The following is a 10,770-nucleotide window of genomic DNA, read 5'->3' as shown; positions in this document are numbered from 1 at the left end:
ACTCTACAGGTTCTAGAGAAAACACTAGTATAGACAGAACACAGGTGCTTTTTCCAATGTAATTTAATACTCCATGGTACAATCTTCCTGAGCTCACTTGCAAAGTCCCTATTCAGTCCATATTTAAGTCCCTCTTAAAGACAACTTCCATGTGGCGCTTACATTGACTATAGTCAAATTGTGTGTCTGTGTGTTGCCTGTTGTTCTACATCCTTTAATCACCATTAATTGAAATACAAATATTTTAGAAGGAATATAAATCCTCATGTTTTAGAGTATAAACCAACCTCTAAGACATTTTTAATTTTGTCTAATTAACTATGGATGGTCTCATTATCAATGCCTACTCCTTTCTTAAATCATCATAAGCTCTTACCAGCGAGATCTTGTGGCAGAGAGTTCCATAGATTAATTATGCATTTTGTTAAAAAATACTTTAGCAGTTTCAAATTTGTTGCTTTTCAATTTAATGCTTTTTATATTGTGAATGAGATTTGTATCTTTTCAGTTAGTGCATACCTTTTGTATTTTGGTAATTTGAGGTCTTTTTCCTCCTCCCTTTTTTGATTAATGCTTTGAGTTAAATTATTTTAAAATGTCACAACCTATAAAACTGTCAGTGGTTTTACCATTTTAAGTCTGTTGCAATACATAATTTAAGTAACTTTTAACAAATTTGTTATCTAAAAGTTACTAACATATAATTTAAATATGCCAGAACCATCTGAATGACGTTCCAATGAAATCTTTTCATAATGTTGAGTTTGGGTTTTTTTGGTTGGTGTGTGTTTTAAAAAAAAAATTGAGAATGTCTGTTTGAGTCTCGATGATGATTGCCAGAATGTCACTACATTTTCTGATATATGCGAGAATTTGAGTTTTTGAAATATCTTGCTGTTGTTCCCCACTTTTGGGATTCTCTCCAAGCAATTTACGTTAGTCTTTATACAGACAGATGTACATAAACAGAAGATGTTTTCTTTAAAGACACCATTCATGCAGAATTCACATTCTTGATTCTCAGCTTCAAGAGTGGGAATCCCATGTCATGGAATCAAAGAAGCAGGATTAGAGGTAATTATTTCCCCCTTATTTCAATTACAGTTTGTCAAAATGGGTGTGCTCTCCTGGGAAGGGTTTCTTGGAGCCAGGTGTTGGTGTGAAGGCATGTTCTGTTGGGACAGCACAGAAGCAAAGGGAGCACACATCGATCTGGTGGGCTAAGCTGAGTGAACAAGAACAAAGTGAACCCATGCTGTCTTCTGGGGCTGGTTTAAGATAGAAGTGAGGTTGGTGCATGTAGGCTGCCTCCAGGGCAGATAGCAGAGTGCATGTAGTCTCTTGTGTGTGTAGGGGTGGGACAAGGCAACTCCAGGATACAATACAATAGGCACATGTTCTCTTTCTCAGGTATGTGTGGGAAGCTTTCAGGCTGGGTGGTGCTGGTGGTGAACTTGAATGCCATCTTGGTGCAGCTATTTCCAGACAAGAGGGTGGTGGCCATTAACACTTTGTATTGGGAATATGTGGAAGGGGCTACTTCCAGGCCAAGGAGAGAGCTGCCTTGTATGTGTGTCAAGGTGACATTTCCAGATCAGGTGGTGGTAGGCACATTTGCTTGTGTGTGTGGGAGGGGGTCTAGTAGTAGGCATCTCATGCACTCTTATGTCTGGGTAGTAGGGTTGTTTCCAGACTGAAAGGTGGTTGGTGAGTTCATTCTCTCATGTGCACTATACAACTGCTTCCAGACTGAATGGCAGATGGTGCATGTTCTCTTGTGTGTGAGATAGGCCTGCTTCCAGGCTGGATGAGTGTGAGAGGCTAAAGCTCTCATAGTTCTGTTGAGGAAAGATATTATACTAACTACAATTTCCAACCATCACAAAATATTCTGCTCCCAAAACCACTCTTTCCAGTCAACAGGTGTAAAAACTCCCTGTTCTGAAGCATCACCTGCAATGACCACCAAGAGGATTGTCCTAATACAGGGTGGCTGAGAAGGAGATCACACATCCTCACAGGAGTGGGCGCTTGTGGTGAGTAGATGGACTTCAAGACGAGGGGCATGGATTCTTGGGGGCCACAAATAGAAGTGGGTACATGCCAGGGAGACGATGAACGTGACCCTAGCAGCTGTGAAGGCGATCGTGCTGAGGGCCAGAATTAGCAGGTGCTGTGGTGATGGGCATGATGCTGGATCACCCCAGATTAGCACGTTCCCATGCCAGAGCAGATCGCTACAGAGGTGCAAGGGGAATGTGGCGTGGTTAGGCCAGCGCGTCCCTCTGGGGCTGGCGTGGAGAGCAGACCGGTTGGTTGGGAGGGCGGCCACACGCGTGACGTAAACACAAGGCGGCGCCCCAGGGGTGTTGTAGCGGCGTTCCCGGCTCCCTGGGCACAACCTGCAGCTGCCTCCTTCCCCCTCCCCGAGCAGGGCTCACAGGCTGCCACAAGCGGAGGGCTGCAGCCGCAAGAGCCGGCGAGAGGCAGGGAGGAGCCGCTGGGTCCCGCAGTTGCAGGTCCCCGCCGCAGCGGGCCCGAAGCCCGCCTCAGAGGGGCCGCGCAAGCGCTTCTCTCATCCAACACCATCCACGCCACTTCCGGGTTCAGCGGCGCTCACAAGATGTCTGCCGCTCTTAGCGCGCTTGCTCAAGGGAAAGGCCGGCAGGAGTCACGGCGGCGCAAGCGCACGAGGCACCTTTCTGCCCCCACCCCTCCCCCGTTCTCCGAGTCGCGGTTTGTTTGTACCAGCGAGCGCAGTGCGTCAGGCTCAGCAGCCCCTGTCTCGGTCACGACCCTCCCCCCGGAGAACGATCCGAGCAGGCGGCCCAGGCCCAGCCCCCTACACCTCCTCTCCCGATCCGGCCTCCCAGGGCCGCCGGCCCCTCTTAGCCACCTGCGCTCACTCCCCAGCCCGTCCCTCGCAGGGCCCGCCGGCCAGGGGTGGGAGGGTAGCGGCGTAGAAGGGGTTGGGAACTCAGGTGGGCGCCCTAGATCATTTTGTCCCTCGCGGCATGAGACAAAAGGTCTCTGGTGGTGACCTTCCGTGTCACGTGAATGGGGTCCTGCCGCTGCCGCCCTGAGCATTCTGCGGTGTAGGCTGCCCCGGTCGCGCCTGTCGGAAAGAAGCTGGCAGAGATACTGTTGTTACCCTGGGCAGGCGGCTGTCCTGCCTGCCTGCGCGTTGTTAGCCGCCCGGCGAGGCGAGAGAGTCAGTAGATCTGGTGCGGGCTGCAGTGCGGGCTCCAGTTTGTGCAGGCAATTGTCTTAGCCGCTCTAAAGGTCCTTGGGAGGTGGGGTCCTGCCGTGACCTTTGTGAGGTGTGAGCCGGGCAGAAGCCGGTGCGGGGCCGGTGTCTGCCGAGGTTCCTCGCTTACCGCGCGCCGACCCCCCCCCTTTCGGCAGCTGCCTGTGCGGGGCACGCGCGGATTTATGTGCTGGGAGCGGGGAGAGGCCGGGCGGCTGGAGTGGCAGCAGGAGGCGGCAGCAACATGGTGAGCGGCGGAGAGGGCACTGGGGAGGTCAGGCCCCGCTGGGCGTGCATGGGACATGGGGGCTCCGTTCGGGTAGCGCAATGGGGTAGCGGGCGCCGCGGTGCCCGGCCCGGGGGTTCGGCTAGTGACTCCTGTGGGCCGCAGTGTTTTGTGCGGGTGGGCTCGTGGCGTACGCGGGGAAGGAGGCTTGTGTCCGTTGCGGGTCCCGCAGCCTGTCAGTGGGAAGGGTGGGAGTGAGAGGCTCCTCGGTCTGTGTTTCCCTTTGGGTTTGGCAGGGTCCCCCTCAGCCTAGTTCCCGAGCGTGGGGCAGAAATGGTAGGTACGTAGCTCAGTATTCCGCCTCCGAGCCAAGGGAGAAGTGATTTTCTTCACTGCCGTTGCGCATTTCCTTCTGGGGTTTGAGGGTTTTACCCGGACGTGGTCTCGACATCTGTGCCTGCAACTCTTCGGCGTGGGGGGAGCATCAAGTTAACTCTTGTTGGCCAGGATTTACCCCAACATGCTAATGAATTTCTGGGAGCTGGCCTATGATCTCGCTGGCTTTTCTTCATCCACTGTGAGTAACTAATGGAGTGCCCAAGTTTATTCAACTTCAATGTAATACACATTAGGTTTTGTTTCTTAGACTTAAAAGTAATAGCAGGTGTGGTCAAGTAAAAGAATGGATAGGCATGGGGGCTTGAAAACAACCTAAATTGATTCAGAATTGATCTAGTTCTGTTAGTGCGTTCCTATAAGTAAACTTAAACTGTAAATAAGGAATATGCTACCTGTTTGCACCTGTGTAACTAGTGGTATTTAAAATCAATTAAGTTACACAAGTGCAACTTCTCATTTAAAGACCAGGACTGAAAATGAATACAGTAAGTATTTTGATATTTGTTTGGAGAGAGGAATCTAAAACATTTTTTATACAGAAACTGATTTTTTTATTAATTGTAAAGATTCAAGAAAAAAACAATGATATGTAAGCAGACTTAAACGGTTCCGCTTACAGAGCCCAGACATAAGGATTTCTATTAAATAGTTGCAAGCTGTAAAGCAGTAGTTCTCAACCAGGTGTCCAGGGCCTCCTGTGGGGCTGCAAGCAGATTTCAGGGGGTCTGCCAAGCAGGGCTGGCATTAGACCCATCAGTGTCTAGGGCAGAATGTTGAAGCCATGCTGACCTGAGCCCCGCCACCCATGGCTGAAGCCAAAGCCTTAACAGCTTAGTTTTGTGGGGCCTCATGCAGTTGCCCAGCTGGCTCCCCCTAATGCAGGCCCTGGCTTTTATATGCAGAAAAGTGGTTGTTACGGTACAGGAGGGCTGTGGAGTTTTTATAGCATATTGGGAGGTGGAGGGGGCTCAGAAAGAAAAATATTGAGAACCCCTGCTGTAGAGTAATCTGGTAAATGATGTGCGGAAAAATATCATTACTTTATTACTACTATTTTCATTATTCTATGGGTCACAAGAAATAGCTTTTAAAAACCTGTGGGTTTGTTAACTTACTGAACATGAGACTTCTGAAATAATTTTGGAATACTTGCTTTGAGAATTCAGATCTTTGAATCAAGGTTGGTAGCAGAGATCTTGATATTGCCAAGAGAGGAGTAACAATTTTTATAATCAATTTTATGCATATTCAACATTATAGTTTTAGCAGCTCAAAAATCTGATATAATTTGAAAATTTTTCATAGCCCATTTGTCTCTCTTAGCTGCAGCTCTCTTTTTGGATCATGAGTTAGTCACTGGTTGAGTATCATTGTTGTAGGGTATTGCAGTTTAGTATTTCAAGGTAAACTTAATCCCGCCCCTCTCTCCCCCACACATAGTGTTTTCAGTTGTATAGAGACCCTTAGGGTATGTTTAAACTATACTTTTGTGCCTTGAGTGACTGGATCACTTGGTTCACAGTTGGGAGATATGTCCATGCAAGCCTTCACAAATGTTAAGTACCCTGAGTTAATTGTCAGTCAAAAGTCTGGTGAAGACAGGCCCCTAATGTAAGGCTATGGGCTATGCCTTCCTTGTTGAAAGTGTGTGTTTACAATGAGATAATGAATGTTAGCTATTTCACTCTGTACTTTTACCTTGGTATAGGTAGGCAGGATCAACCTCAGATGGGAATGTGTAGAGTTGACTTTGACTAGGTAAAAACTATAATTTTGTCTCCCCTAAGATTTTACACTGAGTTAGCTGTGTGATGGAATGGCAACCGTCCATCTTAAAAGACAATGGTGTAAGCATTGCAAACACTTAAAAAGTCCAATTCTGAAGTGATAGCAGTTTGCCACAGATAATGTAGGCATAACTTGGGGTCAGAAGAAGAAGCTGATATGCTACTAGTGTTTGAAGCCTGCTACATTTCTCATCTCTCCATTTTCTTCTCTGTCAGCTATCTCTTCAGCGTATATGACTTTCTGGTGCAGTATAGTCCTCTGTTGTAGCCTGTTGCTTATCTGGTAATTCTGCACCAAAAAATGAGAAATTCTGTGCACAATATTCTAAAATTCTGTAAAATTCTGCATATTTTAATTGTCAAAATAACACACACACTGTAACAATATAATCACACCATTTTCGGTGATTTACTGAAAAGTATTTTGAAGTACGTTACCAAAATAATTGAAAATGGTGTGATTCCCGGCTGCTCTGTGCAGGGAAGGGGGCACTCGGTCTCTGTCCTCCTCTTCCCTCTGCATCCTCCCCTTGCTTCCCCCAGCTGGGACTAATGTCCCCGGGTGGCTGGGGCATCCCCAGACTCCTTACCGTAGTGATTTTTACCTTTCCCCCAGCTGCCCGAACAGATATGTCTGAGCTGCCGAGAAGCGGTGAGTTGAGTACTGGTGCAGCTTCTCTTTGCTTCCCCATAGAAACCATTTTCTGCAAGAACGCAAAGAAAATCTGCAGAGAGGTGCATTTTTCTGCTGCGCTACAGTAGCGCAGAATTTCCCCAAGAGTAGTCTTCCTGGCTTGCAGTGTTGACACTGAAGGTATTCAAGTTTCTCTTGCAGCCATCCTTGACTCTGAACCGAGGTTGTCCCAATGGCGTTGGAGCATCTGCAAGTTCTCCATACTGGAGCCCTTTGGAATGTGTCCATCATGTCCACCGAGTGCAGATTATCAAGCCAAGGAGTTGTCTGTGTTTGAGACTTGGTAATTTTGCTTTCTTAAATACTTCAGTGTTAGAACTTTGGTTTCCCACATGACATTTAGAATACAGCAAAGACAGCGGGTGTGGAAGGTGTCTAGCTTTTTCTTACCTCTGATGTAGGTGGTCCGAGTCTCTCCACAGTGTGCACAAAATGAATGTCTGGTACACCCATATCTTGATGCTCAGTGCTGACTTTCTTTTATCCCACATATGCTTGATAAGTTGGTTGAAAGTGGTGGCTGCCTTTTTGATGTAAGAATTAAATGCGTCCTCTAGATATGTTATCCAGTACAACAAATCCTAGATCGTAGAACTTGAGCGTAAGTTTTACTGTAGTGCTGCTAGCTATTAAAACATATGGTGCGGTCAACACACATTGTGCCATTATCATTGTCATCTTTTGTTCAAATTCATCAAAAATGAGTTAGTTATCAATGTAAAAATGAACAAAGACATAGCCATAGTCATGTTAAGGAAACTTGGTAGGGAATCCAATATAGTTGTATTTTTTGTCCACGCGGGCAAGAAGAATTTGTTGGTTTTATAACCCTGGCCATGTGGTTGTTACCCAATCTAGGAGCTGAAAAACTTTTACCAGATGTCTGTTAAACAGAACACTAAAGCCAGAGGTCACTATGAAAGATGCAGGGGATGGAGGTCTGGCTGTGATGTCCAGTGTAGTGAAAAGCCCAGTATGTCCCATTTTTCACACCTCGCAACTGCAAAGATCAGAGGATGCTGTCCTTGGACTCTGCTTGAAAACTTAGTGTTTCATATCATCATCCAAGATGGTCAATGTCTGAGTAATTTGGGAGATTGGGAGCCACTTCCTGTCCCAGCTGCTGGAATGGAGGAGGAGCAACTTTCTCTCACTTTCCCCGCACCTCAAAGCCACCTGCCTGAGGGGTTTCTCACCCTATGATACCTTTTTCCTCTGTTTTTTGGGTTGTACTTCCCAGTTTGAATGTCTAGAAGGAGAGTTAAATTTATTTGATGCTTGACAGTTTCACTTTTGCTCTTAGGGCTCTGAATAGCATCAGCGAAACAGTTTTTTTGCTAGCTTTACTTTTCTAGGGTGTGTCACCCAAGAACTCTTTGCATAGTTTGTCTAGTCTAGTATCAATGCAGCTGCAACAATGGAAAGCACTGGTGTAGAGCCGGACTATCTAATAATGCCTCTACTTGTGCTTAACAGACTGTGCAAAAGTCCTAGCGTAGGCATAGTCTGAGTGTTGAGAGTTGTATAGCAGAGGTACTAGAGATTTGCCCACAGAAGTGGGAAGATAGTGCCCCATTCATGTTTTGAAAGAGATCTTTGTAATCACGAAGACTAGAAATTTACCTTTTTAATAAAGTGAAAGCTTTAAATACTTTGGAAATTGATAGCTTCAACCATCCCCATCCACATATTCACTAGGGATGGCCTTTTCCTTTCATTTAGCATGAGTGAGTGGGCACTTTAGATTTAATTACTAAATGTCAAAACTTAATATGGTTTCTTTCCATTGTAGATGGGTTCGGCTTTCTAGGCAAGTTCTCTCTGTGGCAGGTGATTCCATAATGCATTGTACTATGTGTTAGTGTTAGAGGGTCCTTCCAGTGCTCACTGGGTAGTCGCTTCAGTGATGATGCCACTTGTATAATAGAAAGTACTTCAGCTCTGGCCAGAGGGTAACCACAGAGTCCACTTAATTGCCAGCATCCGCTTTTGCAAGAGAGCGTTTATTTCACCAAATAGTCAGGTTGTCTGTATGCTCACATGGCCTTGAATTACATCTAGAGCAAAACTTTATTTCTTATAATAGACAGCCTATTTATAAATAGAATTGTGGAAAAACTACACCTTCCATGGGTCATCTCAGTTATCACTTTAATGGTTTTTTTTTCTCCTGCTGACAATAGCTCATCTCAATTGATTGGCTTCTTACAGTTGGTATGCATACTTTCACCTTTTCATGTTCTCTGTATGTACAAATATCTCCTGTCTGTGTGTTCCATTCTATGCATCCGAAGAAGTGAGTTGTAGCCCACGAAAGCTTATGCTGAAATAAATTTGTTCGTCTCTAAGGTGCCACAAGTACTCCTGTTCTTTTTAGTAAATTAAGAATCACCTGCGAGTCTAGGAGAATATAAAAGCATTCAGGGTCTGATACAAAAGTCCAGAACAATAACCTCTCTTGGTGGCCGGGGGAGGATTGCTTGCCATTTGTATGATAAACTTGGGGCATGTCTGCACATAATAAAATGCTACAGCGCCACAGCTGCACTGCTGTATGCTTCACTGTAGACACTACCTTCACTAACAGAAAGAGTTCTTACATTGGCATAGGTAATCCACCTCACTGGGAAGCAGTGGCTAGATGAAGGGAAGAATTCTTCCATTGACCCTGTGCTGTCTACCCTGGAGGTTAGGTCGGCTTAACTACTTTGCTCAAGGGTATGGATTTTTCATATCCTTGAATGATGTAGTTAAGTCGACTTAATTTTCTCATGTAAGCCAGGCCTTGGGGTTGAATATTAAACTGATCTCCATCTCCCAGATACTCAGAGGAGCTCATGGTCATCAATGGAGTGTGTGTCTGGCAAAAAATGGTGGCTTGGTGGAATGGGCATGGGGTTCTTAACAGAGTGGATAAAAATCAACGATTTAAAAATATGTGCATATAATGTTTAAGAAAAGTTTTTGTAGATGAGTTCCAACAGTTCATGGATTAGAAACCCAATCGTATGGGGTTCCAGAGGCTTCTGTATAGATTAATCTTTCTATTTACCCAGTGGGACTCAGTACTCAGTCTAGAAGATACCATCAGAGATGCTTAATTTTGCAGTTCTCAGACTGTGGATTTGTTCTCCAGAGGTAACATGCTTGTTAACAGCAAAAATGTTTTTAAATAAAATAATATATAGAGGTGAGAAATAACAGACCTCAAGTCTATTGTCCCTCTGCAAATTTGCGTACACAGAGTCAGTCCCTTTTCTCTCTCTAAAAGTGCAAAGTTTTAAAAAGTTCAGTGAATGGAAGATTGTTTGGGGCGGAATAGATCTGGACTAGGAGAAGATGTTTGGAGATAAATGTAAGAAGCAAGGGACATATCCTTGTTTTGTTAAAATATTATATATTTGCTGTTGAAGAAAAAAATCCAGATTATATAACGTTGTTGTTTTAGTTAAATAAAACAATTTAAATGTCCAGTGGTGGTCTCCTCCAGCATAGTAAGAAAATCCTCCAAATATTAATGATTAACCTGTTGAATTGGAGATGGCTTACCTCCTAATGACTTCATAAATAGCTGCTTCAGTTACCTTTTAGTAAATGAAATAACCAAACAATTGTTCATTTTTGATATAGCTGTAAAACTAATCTGAAAAGTTTTCAAAATAATGTTTAAAAATGTATAGTGTGTACCTTCTAAAAGGGAAACCTGCATCTATCTCTGAGTTGGAAGAATATGTATTAAGGTTATAACAACCAATAAGAATGCACTTTTATGTAGAAAACCGATTCAATAGAGTCTTCCTGACTAGTGATTTAAATCAGTTTGATTTAAATCAAATCCACCCTGGTTCGCAAAGAAAAGTTTTTCATAGATTCCAAGGCCAGAATCTGACTTCCTGTATAATACAGGCCAAAGAACTTCCCCAAAATAACTCCTGGAGCATATCATTTAAAAACATCCAACCTTGTTTTAAAAATTTAGTGATGGAGATTCCACCATAACCCTTGATAAAATGTTCCAGTGGCTAATTACCCTCACTGTAAAAAGTATGTACCCTATTTCCAGCCTGAATTTGTCTAGTTTCAGTTCTCAGCCTGTGGATTGTAGTATAGCTTGCTCTGATAGAATGAAGAATCCATTATTAAATATTTGTTCCCCATGTAGATACTTATAGGCTGTAATTGTCACCCCTTAATCTTCTCTTTGTTAGACTAAAAGAGCTCAATCTATTTAGCTTATCACTGTAAGGCATGTTTTCTAACCCTTTTTAATGATGCTCATGGCTCTTCTCTAAATCATTTGCAATTATGAACGTCTTTCTTTAATTGTGGCCACCAGAACTGGACACACTACTCAAGCAGTGGTTGCACCAATGCCACATATAGAGGTAAAATAGCCTCTCTGTTCCACTGTGGCTTC

General features: G+C 44.3%; 1 protein-coding gene across 4 annotated transcripts in view; it reads left to right on the top strand.

Moving 5' to 3' along the window:
- The first annotated feature begins 972 nt into the window (after positions 1 to 972).
- The window catches only part of TMEM161B (transmembrane protein 161B), a 75,465-nt gene continuing 65,667 nt past the window's right edge, over positions 973 to 10,770 (top strand). For 2 of the 4 annotated variants that reach the window (XM_050944817.1, XM_050944816.1), the window contains exon 1: positions 973 to 3,494. In XM_050944817.1, coding sequence (XP_050800774.1) covers positions 3,433 to 3,494 — 62 coding nt within the window. In that variant the 5' untranslated portion in view covers positions 973 to 3,432. Of the gene's footprint in view, positions 3,495 to 3,769; positions 4,051 to 10,770 lie in introns of those variants that run through there. The other 2 variants (XM_050944815.1, XM_050944814.1) reach the window with 2 other exon arrangements.

The sequence above is a fragment of the Gopherus flavomarginatus genome, chromosome 3 (assembly GCF_025201925.1).
Source record: "Gopherus flavomarginatus isolate rGopFla2 chromosome 3, rGopFla2.mat.asm, whole genome shotgun sequence".
Lineage (NCBI taxonomy): Eukaryota > Metazoa > Chordata > Testudines > Testudinidae > Gopherus > Gopherus flavomarginatus.
This window is presented reverse-complemented; position numbering and strand designations above follow the sequence as displayed.